A 17,815-nucleotide genomic window follows, 5' to 3' on the forward strand; every position below is an offset into this window, starting at 1 on the left:
TATGGGACTGGTGATCAATGAAGACAAAACTAAGTTTGAATGTAAAAGTCGGAGGCCCATTATATTGAAAATAAACGGTAAAAATATTGAGAGTTAATATATATAAATATTTAGGCATATATGTTGGATATACACGTGAGAGTTTGGAAGCTGAGATGAACAGACTGTTGGATCAATGCTATTTATTTATTCATTTATTTATTTATTTATTTATTTATTTATTTATTTATTTATTTATATACAAGAAGGTACATTGGGTTTGTGAGAATACATAGCGTAGTACAGTAATTACACTCTTGTAAAGCCACTAGTACGCGCAGCGTTTCGGGCAGGTCCTTAATCTAACAGATAATTTTAAGTAGGTAAATTCTATCAGAATTAATAAAATGATAACAAATACATTGCAAGAAAAAAAATGAGATGAGAGAGATTAGTAAGTATATTAAAGCACATTGGTATATTAAAGCTCTGATTGATTACATTGACAGCTTGATTGGTAATTTAAACAAGATTAATAGACACCATACAGCAGATTGACAGCACACATAAGAAGACAGCAATGATCGCAATGGTAAAGATGTTCAGATTGGGTACATAAAGACTGGGAGATTGGGTAGCAATAGATACAGTGCAGTTTTAAAGCAAAAGGTAAAAAACTATGAAGATGAAATTAGGTACTTTTTAGTATTGTTTTTGAATGATGCAAAAGTTGGATAGCTTTTCAATTCAATAGGGAGTGAGTTCCATAGACTGGGTCCCTTTATTTGCATAGAGTGTTTACACAAATTAAGTTTGACTCTGGGGATATCAAAGAGATATTTATTTCTGATGTGGTGATAATGGGTCCTATTACATCTGTCCAGGGAGAGTTTCAGAGCAGGATTTGCATTTAAGAACAGGGTTTTGTAAATGTAGTTGACACAAGAGAATTTATGGAGTGAGATTATGTTTAGCATGTTTAGGGAGTTAAACAAGGGGGGCTGAGTGCTGTCTGAAAGCAGAATTTGTTATTATTCTGATAGCAGATTTTTGCTGGGTAATGATGGACTTGAGGTTGTTTGCAGTGGTTGAACCCCATGCACAGATACCATAATTAAGATAGGGATAGATTAGTGCATAATATAGAGAGATGAGAGCAGAGTTAGGTACATAATATCTGATTTTGGAGGAAGTCGGAAGTCGGAATGTCGGAAGAGATTACAACCTCTGAAGGCCTTGGCATGCTGTGGAAAGGGAGTGGGAGTCCCTGTGCTACGAATGATATACTTGAGTACTGTATGATCTCTTATTGATTATGCTGCACCTGTCATTTCTTGTTTTGGTAAAGGTAGGATGGGCAAGTTGGAGAAGGTACAAAATGAAGCCATGAGAATTATCTTAGGATGCCCAAGAAGTGCTATTATTGAGATGATGAGGATGGAGTTGAATCTGCAGAGTATTGGGGATAAAATTTCAGAGATAAATGTAGCCTCTGCCATTAGATTAATGAGAGGTGGGGGAACTAATGAATTAATCCTCTCGGTTCAAACGGTGGGAAGAGATGAACAATGTATGATAAAGAAGAGAGCATATATGAATACCTTATGTTATAATGTTATAAAGTATGATGTTATTACAGAGTGTATTGCTGTGCCCAAGAGACAATTCACACCACCATGGGAGGATTGTAATGTAGATGTAGTAATTATTCTCTTGCAAAAAAAAAAGTATGTATGAAATAGGAGAGCTGAGGGCAACATATGATTGTATAATTAGAAAATTACCTACAGAAAACACTCTACATGTATATTGTGATGGGTCAGTAGCTAGGGATGGGAAGGTAGGATGTGGAGTCTTGATCAGGGAGTACACTGACATCGGCACTGTAGATACTGTTATTGGCCGCCGCTTAACTGACAATGTCTCTTCAACGCAGGCTGAACTCCAAGGCGTATTAGCAGGATTACAGGAAGTAGTCAAATGTGGTAAAAATGCTTGCTTCTTTATTGACAGTAGAGGAGCGTTAAAGTCTTTAAATAGCAGACGCCCAGTATACCAGAATGTTGTGATAGAGAGTAGAGAGAATGTTAAGAAATTAGAAAAAAACTGGGTATAAAGTAAGATTCATGTGGGAATACTGTTCCCACAATAATAATAATAATTCCCTTCACATGTGGGAATACTGTTAAACGAGGTAGTTGACGAGATAGCGAAGAGAGCCACGGAAAAAACTCTTGTTGATGTTGTATGTCCGTTAATCTTGAAACAAATAAAAACAAGAATCAAGATGATCCAAGAGGGTGAAGAAATGGTAAAGAGAATGGTAATGGTGGACAGTAGTAACACACTTAAGAATTATTCAATAATAAATACAAACTCGTCCTTCACCTATTGTAGAGGAAAGTCTACTTGGAAGGATTCAGTTTACATGAGATTAAAATTAGGATACAAATATATCTGGCAATACGGTGTTGATGTCAGTGAAAAAGATAAGGATTGTAAATTATGTAGTATGCCGCACGCCCACACCTTAGAACTTTATGTATTAGTGTCAACTTATTGATAACTATAGAAATAAGGAAATAAGAAGTGTACCACATCAAATTGTTTGTATGTGTGATAATGGTATGATAGACAGTATGCTTAGGAGCTACAAGAATTTTGCCTCAAGAGTGTAACACTTATATGCTGTGCTTACTATATTAACCTGCAATGTTAAATGGGATTCTTGTAATGTTATTTGTCTATTTGTACTCACTGAATGTGTGCGCCCCTTGAGGGACTTGAAGTAGAGGGGGGTAGAAATAGCCTAAGCTACTCTATCCCTTTGAGATGTATTTCTTTCTTATCTCAATAAACATACTTGAACTTGAGGGTTAAAGATTAAGTGAAGGTTAAGGTTAAGTAAACATAGATTAAGGACTTGCCGGAAACGCTAAGCATGCTAGTGGCTGTACAAGAAAGTAAGAACTCTTGTATAAATAAAAATTAAACTATTTTATACATGAAAATATAAGGACAGTCAGACTATATTTTATTTCATAACTAATAATTCATTATGTCAGGGGACAGGCAGCCAGTGTGTATTCGTACACGTTCGGCTTATATCGAGCCCCTCTCCCCAAGGTCGAATTCCTGACCCTGCCTAGGATGCGGCCCCACAACAGGCTGACCAACTCCTGATCGAGTTCCTGTTGTTGTTGTATAAAATTCAGCTACTGGGAACAAAAAGTTCCAAGTAGCACGGGCTATGGTGAGCCCGTAGTGGACTTACCTGGCAAAGGAGCGGGACTGTGACTTGTCGAGTACCTACTGTAACAAGTATATTAACTAGTAATATACTTGTAACTAGTAACTAGTAATATACTTGTAACTAGTAACTAGTAATATACTTGTAACTAGTAACTAGTAATATACTTGTAACTAGTAACTAGTAATATACTTGTAACTAGTAACTAGTAATATACTTGTAACTAGTAACTAGTAATATACTTGTAACTAGTAACTAGTAATATACTTGCTCCATATTCTCAATAGCTTAAGTGCAGATAATGAGATGGGTTTGTTAATTCTACATAACCTATCTCTAAGTGTTCCATGGTCCTAGAAGTCCTACACTGATTCTTGGTCCACTATTACAATTAATATCTCTTCCCAACCTGCTAGATGATGGTCAGTTTGCCAAGATGATGTGGAAGCTTGTAATATAAGAACAAATCCACAAGGGCCGTGATAAGGGTTCGAACCTACGAACGGGATGCTCCCAGAAGCGCCTTAGTCAACTGTACCACGACATGGTCAAAATAATTGCAACCTGGAGTGCTACTGCCCTCACTAGGATCCCGAAGTTTCTCCGAAGCCCAATCGGGGTTTCACACAATTCCCCCGTGCACCCAGGCTCTGTTTAGTTTAGTTCATTTATTATGCACCCCATACCCATCTTGTGGGCGGTAGTGGAAAGGGTTACAGAGGCACATAATGGACTCAGGGACTGAACCCCCCAGGCTCTGTCAACCAAATGTTCTACCTCTACATCCTTACTTCAAAACACGTTATTGTGGTTTGATATATCACGTTATTGTAATTTCTGTGTGTATTGTAATATAAGCTACGATTGATAAAGATTGAGCCACCCAAGAGTATAAGCTACGACAGCCCATCGGCAGATTTACGGGCTATTCATGCCAGTGCCACCTCTTGGGTGGCTTAATCTTCATCAATCATCGGCAGCAGTTACAGCCCCGCTCCTGTGCCAGGTAAGACCTCTACGGGCTCACCATAGCCCGTGCTACTTGGAACTTGTTCCAAGTAGCTGAATCTATAACAACAACAACAACGACAGCAGTTACAGCCCCGCTCCTGTGCCACTACGGGCTCACCATAGCCCGTGCTACTTGCATCTTTTTCTTCAGAGTAGCTGAATCTAAAACAACAACATGGGCAGCGTCAGTCAGACTAAACTGGTATAGTGGTTGGGCACAGAGGCTGGAGAGATACCGCACATCTTCAACATTCACAATGTAACACTCGACGAGTCCAGTTCCTCCTTTCTCAAGACGTTACACTACTTGCTGCTAGGTGAATAGATGTATTAGGTGATTGGAAATAGGCTCAACCATTTCTGTCCCGCCCGGAATTCTCGACTGTGAGTCGAGAACAAACCCGACTGTACTACTGGGACCCTTATATTACTTATGTACAAGTAGGTAGTACAATGGGTTGTGTAAGTACGTGTTACAACTGATATGAGTGGGGCTTCTATGGGGTACTGGTACTATTAAGGGGTATAGGTAGTTAGAAGACAGGAGTATCAAATATGGGAGAGCTAAAAGGCCCGGCCCCCAAAATAAACTATCCACAGTAGTAATAACTTGCTACAAGACCAAATATGTTCGTCTAAGGGTTGATCACTGCGCTCCCACCTTGGAAGAAGAGATACTCTGTAATTCATGTACTTATTTATTAACCCGTTAACAACCCCCCATATACACTCACACCAATAACAATAATAATAATAACTTTACCACACTATCTTACGTTAAAAGCCTTGGTCCACGTAGGCAGGATACAAGGTTTACACTAATAACAAGCTAGGGTAAAGTACTACTGGATAAGCACTGAAGCTGGATGCAGCTTAGGGTAGTGAAACCACGTGGGACCCTAATACAAAACACAACACTTAGGGGTACCCAAACACTGGCAAAATACTATCCCCAGTCTCCCCAATCGTTACTACCAGAGTAGGCACACTTACACCATATAATACTTAACTTAAGGGTACAGGAACTTCAGGTAAGGGAAATAAGTAAGAGGAGAAGGAAGGAGAGTAGGGATACAGCCACAGAGTAGGTCTTAACCTCACGCCACCAGCCAAGAGAAGACCGAGCTAGCCACCAGCTGCCTCCCTCATGTCGTGGTGCCGGGAGGAGCCTAATTGATCGTGCAGCTAAGCACATTAAAGATCTTCCCCTATGCAACGTATTGTTACTTTATGAATGATTAGAAAGTATTAGTAAGCAAAGTTGGTGCCTATGTTATTATTTAATAATCAACCCCCAGCTCAGTCTTTAAATGCTCTTTGAGAAACAATAATAGTCTTACGTCTGGCAGGGAAGATACAAACAATTGACATTCTAGATGCCCAACTGTGCTACCAGGAAGTTTAATAGCTCAATTTTGACCTCTGGTTTCCACTGGAGAACCCAGGGTCGTAACACTCCTCCCCCCTTCAGAGAAAAAAAAATGTGACTACTAGAATAGTAGTCATATTTTTTTGTAAGAGTATACAGAGAACAAAAAGAAAAACATATGACAAAAACAAAAAATCAATCAAAAGCAATTTCTTTGCAAAAAAAAAAAATACAAAGGAGTTCTCTGAAAGAAAAAAAAAAAAAAACATACACAAAAAAATAAAAGAACAGGGAAGTAAATAAATTGGACACGGAATATTTAATGTCACAGGAGAACCTAAAAAAAATTAACTAAAGCATGACGGTTGGTAAATGGCTTTCTGTGGCTCAGATGAATGTTATTCAGGCAACCGGGACAGAGCGTCGGCTATCACGTTGAGTCTGCCCGGTAGGTGGGTAATGGAAAGATTGAAGTCCTGTAGGTACAACGCCCACCTGAGGATGCGTTTATTCTTACCCTTCATCTGAGTCAGGAAGACTAGTGGGTTATGGTCCGTGTACACTTCCACTATATTACCTGTGAGGTAAACTTCGAACTTTTTACATGTTAACACTAGCGCCAACGCCTCTTTTTCTACCACTGAATAATTGCGTTGCGCCTTGTCGAATTTCACAGAGTAATAATATACTGGGTGTTCCACCTGATCATCCCCAGTTTGCAACAACACTGCACCAGCACCCGAGTCAGACGCGTCAACATGAATTTTAAACGGTCGGTCGAACCTTGGACTAGCAAGCACTGGGGCGGAAGCTAAGATCAATTTCAAATTTTTAAATGCCTCTGCACAGTCTGATGACCACTTAAATTTAACGGCTTTCCGCAACAAGTCTGTGAGAGGAGTGGCAACACTGGAAAAGTTCTGACAAAAACGTCGATAGTACGCACACATACCGATAAATCTTTGAACATCCTTTTTAGACTTTAGTACTGGATACTCCAGAATGGCATTGATTTTATCTTGCCGAGGTAACACTTTTCCTTGGCCCACTTCATAACCGAGGTACGTCACTGTGCCTTGGCCAAAATGACACTTTTTAGCATTTAAGGTAAGATTTGCCCTTTTCAAGATGGCAAACAACTGGCGTAACCTAGCTATGTGGTCAGCCCAATTACTGTCAAACAGCACGATATCATCTAAATACGCCCGACAATTTGGCACCTTAGCGAGTAGAGAGTTCATGAGTCTCTGGAACGTGGCAGGGGCATTACGCAAGCCGAACGGTAACACCTGATACTCAAAAACACCCTCGGGTGTCACAAACGCGGTGAGCTGTTTAGCACGTTCAGTGAGTGGGATTTGATAATACCCCCTCGAGAGGTCGAATTTCGAAACGTACTTGGCATTTCCCAACTCGTCAATGCAGTCCTCGAGGAGGGGCAGCGGATAGGCATCCACAATGGTCACCTTGTTGAGCTGCCGATAGTCGGTGCATAATCGCCAGGAGCCGTCTGGTTTGGGGACCAAAAGGCAGGGCGAGCACCAAGAGCCCTGGCTCGGCCGGATGAGGCCGTGCTGGAGCAAGAAGTCGACCTCCTTCCGTACGATGGCCTTCTTTTCTGGACTCATCCGATAGGGTTGAAGGCGAATGGGAGTGTAGTCCGTCAACTCGACATCATGGCAAATGGCATCAGTCTGGGTCGGGACCTCCCCGAACAGACTGGAGAATTCATCAACCAACGACTGCACCTCTTCACGTTGGGCCATCTGCAAATGGGACAGTTCCTCCACAGCATTCACAGAACTAGAATTATTGAAAATGAAATTAGTTGGGTCCCCAGAACAATCATCCCCTCTCTCACTGGAAATGGAAACATTGGTTAGTGCAATGGGCCTGGGGCCCTGGAACTTCTTCAGTCGATTTACATGTATGAGCATTACCTGGTTACGTTTGTCAGAGTGCCTCACTTTGTACGTGAGGTCCCCCGTCTTTTCTGTCACAATGTAGGGGCCTTCGTACTTGTGGGACATAGTGTTCCCTAGTCGAGGCTTTAATACCAGGACAGGGTCGCCAGGCTGAAATACCCGTAACTTAGATTTAGCATCGTTACGTTCTTTCATCTTTTCTTGGGCCTTGCCAAGATACTTAAATGCAGCCGCCTTGCAGTCCTTGAGTCTCTGCAGGTGTTGCGCAAAGAAAGCCGAACCTTCGGATAACGTTACGTTCCCTAACAGATTCTCCTGTAACATTTGCAAGGGTCCACGAACTTTATGGCCAAAGACTAACTCAAAAGGAGAACAGCCCAGTGAACTTTGTAATCCCTCTCTAGCCGCAAACAAAACATACGGTAAATTCTCATCCCAGAAGGTGTGGGAACTCTCGCACGATGTCTTCAACATCTGCTTCAGAGTTAGATGGAAACGTTCAATTACCCCCTGACTCTGTGGATGGTATGGGCTGGAAACCTTATGAGTTATTCCATGTTCCTTACAAAATTGCTCGAAAACATCAGACTTAAAATTAGTACCATTGTCAGTTTGCACGACCCGAGGCAGTCCAAAAGTGGAAAAAAATTGCAACATACGAGCAACAACAGTTTTTGCTCGGATGTTCCTTACAGCAAAAGCCTCTGGGTAACGAGTAGTGATACACATCATCGTGATTAGGTAAATATTACCAGACTTAGTTCTAGGTAATGGTCCAACACAGTCCATTACCACATGAGAAAATGGTTCCTCTGGCACGACAATAGGCCTTAGAGGAGCTTTAGGTGGAGTCTGGTTTGGTTTCCCAACCAGTTGACAAACAATACACGCATTACAAAATTTTGCCACATCGCTTTTCAGCTTGGGCCAGAAAAAATACTTTAAAATTTTGTGATACGTAATATTAATACCTTGATGTCCCCCCATAGGATCATCATGAGCAGCTGCCAAAACTCTTTCTCTATAGCAGGTCGGCAACATAACCTGGTGGACTACCTCCCACTCATTTGACAAGGGAGCCCCCTGTGGTCTCCATTTTCTCATCAAAATCCGATCATTGTAGTAGTACCCAGTTGCTGCGTCTACAATTTCCTCCATAGAGACGGCTGTTTCATGACAATCTGCAAGAGTGGGGTCAGCTTTCTGTAACTCACTCAAGGAGGCATCTAGGCCTTGGTCAGATGCCATTGGCCGAGGCTCAACATTGTTCTCCTCCACCTCTCCACTACTCTCGGTAGACGGCAGTGGCAGGCTCTCCACAATGTCCTCGGCCACGTCATCGAGTCGGGCCATGAATGTGTCCGCGAGGTCCACTTGGTTTTCACCACTCGGAAAACTCCTCGTGACCTCGGGATTTACCACCTTGGCAAGCACAGGGCTGCCCTTACATTTAAGTCCCATAGACCTGGTCACCGCGCACGCAGGGTACACAACATTATCCTCTGCGGCGGGTGGATCCAGGCAAACCTTAGGGGTAGGCAACATAATAGGCAGTCTGGAGTCCCCTACCTTATCCCCTGCTAAATCATTACCAACTATTACATCAACATTAGGGAAAGGTAGGTATGAAGTGACTCCGACTGTACAAACTCCCTTGTGGAAATCAGATTCCAGGGTAACCTTATGGAGGGGTACTGCCCGAGTATCACTAGTGACACCCTCGACCAGTACCACCTCTCCAGTGTCGAGAGTGTTGGCACCTTGCAATGCACTCTCTAAAATTAAAGTCTGGATGGCACCGGTGTCTCGGAAGATCACCACGTCCTTCCAGGAAGAACCCTCAGACAAAAGTAGTCTCCCTTTCGATAAGAATGGGGTAAGCAAGTCCAACCACTGTGGGTTGGAGGTCTTACTCCCTAACCCTTCCGAAGGCCTCAAGCCCTGTGTCACAACTAGAGCATTGGGTCTTTTTTCTGGGTACAGTTGCCAACAACGGCTAATATTGTGGTTTGAACGATTACAGTGACCACAAAAACGTCGGGGAGAAGAGACATTACTAACAGAATTACCCTTCGGTTCACCTTTAGGTGCCGTTGGGCTAGACACTTTAACAGGGTTAGTTATGTCTGAAACAGAAGGTGCATTAGGTAAAGGGTTAGAATGAGCTGGTCTGGACTGGCTGTGGGTATAAGGTTTGCTACTCTGTGGGGTATAATTATTTTTATTGGGCCTTTTGCCCGCCAATTGGTAGTTTTCTGCCAACTTGGCCAAATCCCCTATTTTAGAATTTAACTCTATCCTTCCTTTAATGTATTGTGATACGTTCTCTGGCATAACATCTATAAAATGCTCCATTAAAATTAAGTTCCTGAGAGCCTCGTATGTTTCGGCTTTCGCCGAGCGAATCCATCTATCAAATAATCGAATTTGATCATTCACAAATTCAGTGAGCGGTTGGTTGTGAGTAGGCCTAAGGTTACGATAAACTTGGCGGTGAGCTTCAGGAGTAATTTCATATGCCCGCAAAATACATTCCCTGACTTTATCATACTCGAAACACTCGTCGTCAGGCATGTTTATAAAAATATCTTGTGCTTTACCCCTAAGTCTTCCCTGTAGGATTTTCACCCACTCTTCCTTTGGCCAGTTCATGGACGTGGCCACTCTCTGAAAATGGTTGAAAAACCTTTCAGGGTCAGACTCTGAAAATTCAGGCAAATTATGCTTTTTCTCATAATGCCTGGGGTTTGAATCCCCGGCAGGTGGAGTTCCAGTGGCATTCGCTCTAATTCTAGCCTCCTCGGTTTTGAGTTTTTGCTCCTCTAATTTTATTTTTGCTAACTCTAAAGCTAATTCACTTTCCCTATGAGTTGCACTTTCTGCTTGGCTAGGCTGGCATAAAGGTGTATCACTTGCCAATAGTTGTTCATCAATACAATGTTGTAATATTTCATTCACCAAAGTCCACTTTTTATCTGCGACATTTAATTCTAGGCCAAATTCCTGGCCTAACAATACTAAATTAGACTTTTTAAGTTTCTTTATCTCTACCACTGAAGGCTCCCTTGCCAGGTTCTGCATTTCAGAAGACATCACTAATAATTTTAGCTCCCAGCCAAAGAAAAAATTAAAAAATAAAAATTGGAAAAAAAACAAAAATTTGCACGGCCCCTAACACAAGGCCACACTAACCTTAATCGTGAAGGGATCCAGCTGGGTGTCCAGTCAGTGCAAGAATGTCCTTTGCTAGATGAGCTGGACCCTAGGCTAGCACACAACCGTTCTGCGGAAATAAAAAATTTTAATTTTGGCACTCAAGAATCTAATTTTTTACACTTATAATGTTCCTCCCGGACAGGCCCCCACTTGTTACAACTGATATGAGTGGGGCTTCTATGGGGTACTGGTACTATTAAGGGGTATAGGTAGTTAGAAGACAGGAGTATCAAATATGGGAGAGCTAAAAGGCCCGGCCCCCAAAATAAACTATCCACAGTAGTAATAACTTGCTACAAGACCAAATATGTTCGTCTAAGGGTTGATCACTGCGCTCCCACCTTGGAAGAAGAGATACTCTGTAATTCATGTACTTATTTATTAACCCGTTAACAACCCCCCATATACACTCACACCAATAACAATAATAATAATAACTTTACCACACTATCTTACGTTAAAAGCCTTGGTCCACGTAGGCAGGATACAAGGTTTACACTAATAACAAGCTAGGGTAAAGTACTACTGGATAAGCACTGAAGCTGGATGCAGCTTAGGGTAGTGAAACCACGTGGGACCCTAATACAAAACACAACACTTAGGGGTACCCAAACACTGGCAAAATACTATCCCCAGTCTCCCCAATCGTTACTACCAGAGTAGGCACACTTACACCATATAATACTTAACTTAAGGGTACAGGAACTTCAGGTAAGGGAAATAAGTAAGAGGAGAAGGAAGGAGAGTAGGGATACAGCCACAGAGTAGGTCTTAACCTCACGCCACCAGCCAAGAGAAGACCGAGCTAGCCACCAGCTGCCTCCCTCATGTCGTGGTGCCGGGAGGAGCCTAATTGATCGTGCAGCTAAGCACATTAAAGATCTTCCCCTATGCAACGTATTGTTACTTTATGAATGATTAGAAAGTATTAGTAAGCAAAGTTGGTGCCTATGTTATTATTTAATAATCAACCCCCAGCTCAGTCTTTAAATGCTCTTTGAGAAACAATAATAGTCTTACGTCTGGCAGGGAAGATACAAACAATTGACATTCTAGATGCCCAACTGTGCTACCAGGAAGTTTAATAGCTCAATTTTGACCTCTGGTTTCCACTGGAGAACCCAGGGTCGTAACAGTACGCATGGGAGACATCTCCCGTCACGCAGGGTGCAGCCGCACCTCCACAGATATCCAATATCAGCTCTTGATACTGGTAATGGCTCAAAAGGGCCACCACTTACGGGCTATTCATGCCCGTGCCACCTCTTGGGTGGCTTAATCTTTATCAATCAATCATCGTAAGTACGCACACGGCATACTTACAATAGAGCCTCCGGACAGTGAAGAGGGCGATGGAGCGTGAGTGTGTTGAGTGTTCAAGGAAATGGCGTGTCATAGCTGTAGGAGTTTTTTATGTTTAGATCATTTATTATGCACCCCCATACCCATCCTGTGGGTGGTGGTGGAAAGGGTTACAGAAGCACATAATGGGCTCAGGGACTCAACCCCACAATTCATTTAGCTAAGCAAGTTACAATCTTGATGAGCTAGTTACAAAATTCAATGCACGTCGTCACGTCAACAATGGGTTCGAGATCAACCATAAATACAGTTTCTAAATTAAGCAACTGACATGTGAAGGGATGGGAACTATCAGGGACAAGTGCCGTTGTTGTTGTTATAGATTCAGCTACTCGGAACAAGTTCCAAGTAGCACGGGCTATGGTGAGCCCGTAACTTACTTGGCACAGGAGCGGGGCAAGTAGCCCATAGTGGACTTACCTGGCACAGGAGCGGTGCTGAATGTACTGGACAAGTGCCAAGCCATTGCGACTATATAGCACTTGGAAGGGGTCAGGATAAGGTTTACGGGCTATTCATGCCCGTGCCACCTCTTGGGTGGCTTAATCTTTATCAATCAATCAGGATAAGGATTTAGGATAGGACGGGGAAATAAATGGTGCCCAACCACTTGGACGGTCCACGGGAGACATCTCCCGTCACGCAGGGTGCAGTCGCACCTAAACAGATCTCCAGTATCAGCTCTTGATACTGGTAATGGCTCAAAAGGGCCACAACTTACGGGCTATTCATGCCCGTGCCACCTTTTGGGTGGCTTAATCTTCATCAATCAAATTGGACGGTCCACAGCACATTCAGCACCACTCCTGTGCCAGGTAAGTCCACTACGGGCTCACCATAGCCCGTGCTACTTGCCCCGCTCCTGTGCCAGGTAAGTCCACTACGGGCTCACCCTAGCCTGTGCTACTTGCCCCGCTCCTGTGCCAGGTAAGTTACGGGCTCACCATAGCCCGAGCTACTTTTGAAACTTGTTCCAAGTAGCTACTTTTGAAACTTGTTCCAAGTAGTATATGCAATTGACGATCACGAAACACTGATCATTTGTATGCGGAAAATCCACAAAGAATTTGGAAAGGAAGATGAACGTTTCGGCCGTTTTCCAGCCGTTGTCAAGGGTGGAAATTGAACCAGACTGAAATTGGGAAGAGTTAAAAGTGAAAAATAAGAGTTAAAAATATCTTAAAATGTTTTTGGATTGCTCGTTCGGACAAGCTGTGACCAAGACCAAAATGTTTTTCTTAATGAACTTAATTCTTTGGTACCTTCAATAAAATTCACATGTGAGAATGAGGAGAATGGTACTCTTCCGTTTTTGGACATTATGATTCATAGTCACTAGAAAGTTCAAATTTAATATGTTTAGGAAACCTACCAACGTGGGGTCATATGTTCATTATTATTCGAATCATCATAGTAAAGTTAAACAGGCAGTATTTTCAGGAATGTTTCTTCCAGCTTTGAGGGTATGCAGCCCTGAGTTTTTTGATGAAGAGATTGCAAAAATATATAAAATTGGGAAGAGTTTACAATACCCTAAAATGTTTTTGGATTGCTCTTTCGGACAAGCTAAGCGTACGTTTTATAATCACGTCCCCAAACCGAAACCAGAAATTAGAAAATCATTGGTGGTACCTTATGCGATTGGACTTGAAAAACTTTCCCCGATTTTTAAGAAACTTAATATCAATATGGTGTTCACTAATAGTACGATCAAGGTCAATTTAATAAAAAAAATCTCCTGGTACAGCAGGTTGTGTGTATTCGATTCCCTGCAATGATTGTGATTCTGTGTACCTTGGGCAAACAGGAAAGTCCTTACAATTGCGGTTGTCCCAACATGCTTATAGTATTAGAACTGCCCAAACGTCTAGAGCATTGTAGCTACACAAGAGTTTGTGTGATCACACTATTAAGTGGGATTGAGCGAAAAGCATTACTAATTGCGGTGATTTCGTGGAACGGAATTTGATCGAGTCTGCCTTAATCAGTCAGTGTCTAAATCTTATCAATGTTAGTACTGGTATGTACAAACTTGATCCATTTTTAAGTTACAATATTGCACAACAGTTTAAGAAAAAACTCTGAGAGGGTTACTATGTCTCATTTCAATATTATATTCATATATTGTGTGTTCAATGAGGCTTTAATCTTCCATCCTTATTCTCTGACCGCTTAATCCTATTATTCTAATCTATACCTGCTTCTGGGTAATTCTTTACCTGCGGATATGTGGTCATATTCAGCTGTTGACCTGTACCCTCCCTTTTTCACGGGAGACATCTCCCGTCACGCAGGGTGCAGTCGCGCCTCCACAGATCTCCAGTATCATTTATTGATACTAATAATGAAAATATATCAATGATAATATATATATATATATATATATATATATATATATATATATATATATATATATATATATATATATATGTATATATATATATATATATATATATATATATATATATATATATATATATATATATATATATATATATATATATGCGAACAAGCCTGAATGGTCCCCAGGACAATATGCAATATATATATATATATATATATATATATATATATATATATATATATATATATATATATATATATATATATATATATATATATTGCATATTATATATATATATATATATATATATATATATATATATATATATATATATATATATATTATTAAATATGACCGAAAAAGTAAGATTAATAATTCTAACACGAATTTTCTCAATCTTTCGTACATTACACTTCACTGTTGGAGGTAAATCAAAAATCACTTCTCCAAAATTCATTTTTATTTCTAGTCTGACGCGACACGGGCGCGTTTCGTAAAACTTATTACATTTTCAAAGACTTCACAAATACACAACTGATTAGAACTTACGTATCTCTGCTATTATATCTACATTTGAGTGAGGTGGGAGGGATGACGTGGCATATAGTGATGTGGCATTAACACAAGACAGAACATGAGGGGATATTAATAGGGTATTAAAAGTATCAACACAAGACAGAACAGAAACAATGGGTATTGAATAGAAGTGTTTGTAGAAAGCCTATTGGTCCATATTTCTTGATGCTTCTATATTGGAGCGGAGTCTTGTGGTGGGTAGAATATAGTTGTGCAATAATTGGCTGTTGATTGCTGGTGTTGACTTCTTGATGTGTAGTGCCTCGCAAACGTCAAGCCGCCTGCTATCGCTGTATCTATCGATGATTTCTGTGTTGTTTACTAGGATTTCTCTGGCGATGGTTTGGTTATGGGAAGAGATTATATGTTCCTTAATGGAGCCCTGTTGCTTATGCATCGTTAAACGCCTAGAAAGAGATGTTGTTGTCTTGCCTATATACTGGTTTTTTTGGAGCTTACAGTCCCCAAGTGGGCATTTGAAGGCATAGACGACGTTAGTCTCTTTTAAAGCGTTCTGTTTTGTGTCTGGAGAGTTTCTCATGAGTAGGCTGGCCGTTTTTCTGGTTTTATAGTAAATCGTCAGTTGTATCCTCTGATTTTTGTCTGTAGGGATAACGTTCCTATTAACAATATCTTTCAGGACCCTTTCCTCCGTTTTATGGGCTGTGGAAAAGAAGTTCCTGTAAAATAGTCTAATAGGGGGTATAGGTGTTGTGTTAGTTGTCTCTTCAGAGGTTGCATGGCTTTTCACTTTCCTTCTTATGATGTCTTCGATGAAACCATTGGAGAAGCCGTTATTGACTAGAACCTGCCTTACCCTACAGAGTTCTTCGTCGACTTGCTTCCATTCTGAGCTGTGGCTGAGAGCACGGTCGACGTATGCGTTAACAACACTCCTCTTGTACCTGTCAGGGCAGTCGCTGTTGGCATTTAGGCACATTCCTATGTTTGTTTCCTTAGTGTAGACTGCAGTGTGGAAACCTCCGCCCTTTTCCATGACTGTTACATCTAGAAAAGGCAGCTTCCCATCCTTTTCCGTCTCGTAAGTGAAACGCAGCACGGAACTCTGCTCAAATGCCTCCTTCAGCTCCTGCAGATGTCTGACATCAGGTACCTGTGTAAAAATGTCGTCAACATACCTGCAGTATATGGCCGGTTTCAAGTTCATGTCGACTAAGACTTTTTGCTCGATGGTACCCATGTAGAAGTTTGCAAACAGGACACCTAGGGGAGAACCCATGGCGACCCCATCTACTTGCTTATACATGTGCCCATCCGGGCTCAAGAAGGGTGCCTCTTTAGTACAAGCTTGGAGTAGTTTCCTCAGAATACTTTCTGGCATGTCAAGAGGAGTACAGGCTGGATCACGATACACTCTGTCGGCTATCATTCCGATTGTCTCATATATATATATATATATATATATATATATATATATATATATATATATATATATATATATATATATATATATATATATATATATATATATATAATGAACCCGTTGTACTGAACGGGATGAGAATAGCTTGAGCTACCTCATCCCTTTGTATGTATTTACACCTCAATAAACTTATTTCAATTTCAATTTGACTGCTTCTTGGCTTGTCGCTAATGCTCGTTCGCTTAACAGAACGTCGCATTTTGACGTATACCGTATCCAAGACCAAACAATTGTCGTACTAGAAAATGGTAGCGGCTCGCGAAACTGACATATACTGTCCCGTTTTCCGTTTTGGGTCCTCTTGTAGGTTAGGATAAGGGCGCTTTAGTCCGACAGTTTCTTGACATTGAGAAACCTTAGGAGGACGGGGTGATGCTGGCCAGTGCGTACTACAGTGTGTGTTGGGCCTCTAGTCACGAGGGCATAAAGCGTCCCCCAAACAGTTACTGAATCAAGCGATAAGCAGTATAATAATACGATAATAATACTCGAAAATTGTATTAAGGCGGGTATTTTCTCCCCTGACTCCATGTATGACTAACCATCCTATAAGATGGGAATATTATATGAACTTATAGCTAGTTCTGTATCTACACTGTGTAATCTTTCATATAGAATAGGGTATAGCAGCACATTGCTGTGTATACCTAAGCTTGTTAATAATAATACACACAAAAAAATCGAATGATGCACGAGACATTCTTAATCAGGAAATCTAGGGTTGCATAATGTTATTAAAGACTAATATGCAACAGAAAACTCCTGTTTTGATTTGATTTGATAAAATATCTGTGCCCAAGTACGGTCACAGAAGCTGTCGAAGATTGGGTTAAAAATCAGACGACTTCCAGTTCTTTTGAACAGTCAGTGTGGCCTAGTGTTCGAATCCTTCAGGGGTGAGGCGGCGTTTTTTGTTTATTTGTCTCACACATATATATATCTCACACATGTATATATATATATATATATATATATATATATATATATATATATATATATATATATATATATATATATATATAAATATATGAGAGAAAGCTGCATGAACGCGCAAGCCATATATCACTAAGAACTCTTTGACCCGGCCAGGATTCGAACCCACGTTCGAGTGGGTCATTGGTGGGTCATTAGACGATCATTGGTGCGGTGGTCACGGTACTGTGTACGTTTAGGGGTGATCCTAGACGGCATGGGTTCGAATCCTGGCCGGGTCAAAGAGTTAAAACCAGAAAAACGGCCAGCCTACTCATGAGAAACTCTCCAGACATAAAACAGAACGCTTTAAAAGAGACTAACGTCGTCTATGCCTTCAAATGCCCTCTTGGGGACTGTAAGCTTC

General features: G+C 41.1%; 1 protein-coding gene across 1 annotated transcript in view; it reads right to left on the bottom strand.

Moving 5' to 3' along the window:
- Positions 1 to 4,925: 4,925 nt before the first annotated feature.
- The window catches only part of LOC123759742 (divergent protein kinase domain 1C), a 28,403-nt gene continuing 15,513 nt past the window's right edge, over positions 4,926 to 17,815 (bottom strand). Inside the window, exon 3 of the mRNA XM_069328923.1 lies at positions 4,926 to 10,817. Within this exon, the coding sequence (XP_069185024.1) occupies positions 6,008 to 10,627 (4,620 nt within the window). The 5' untranslated portion in view covers positions 10,628 to 10,817 and the 3' untranslated portion in view covers positions 4,926 to 6,007. The remainder of the gene's footprint in view (positions 10,818 to 17,815) is intronic.

This window comes from Procambarus clarkii, chromosome 22 (assembly GCF_040958095.1).
Source record: "Procambarus clarkii isolate CNS0578487 chromosome 22, FALCON_Pclarkii_2.0, whole genome shotgun sequence".
NCBI lineage: Eukaryota > Metazoa > Arthropoda > Malacostraca > Decapoda > Cambaridae > Procambarus > Procambarus clarkii.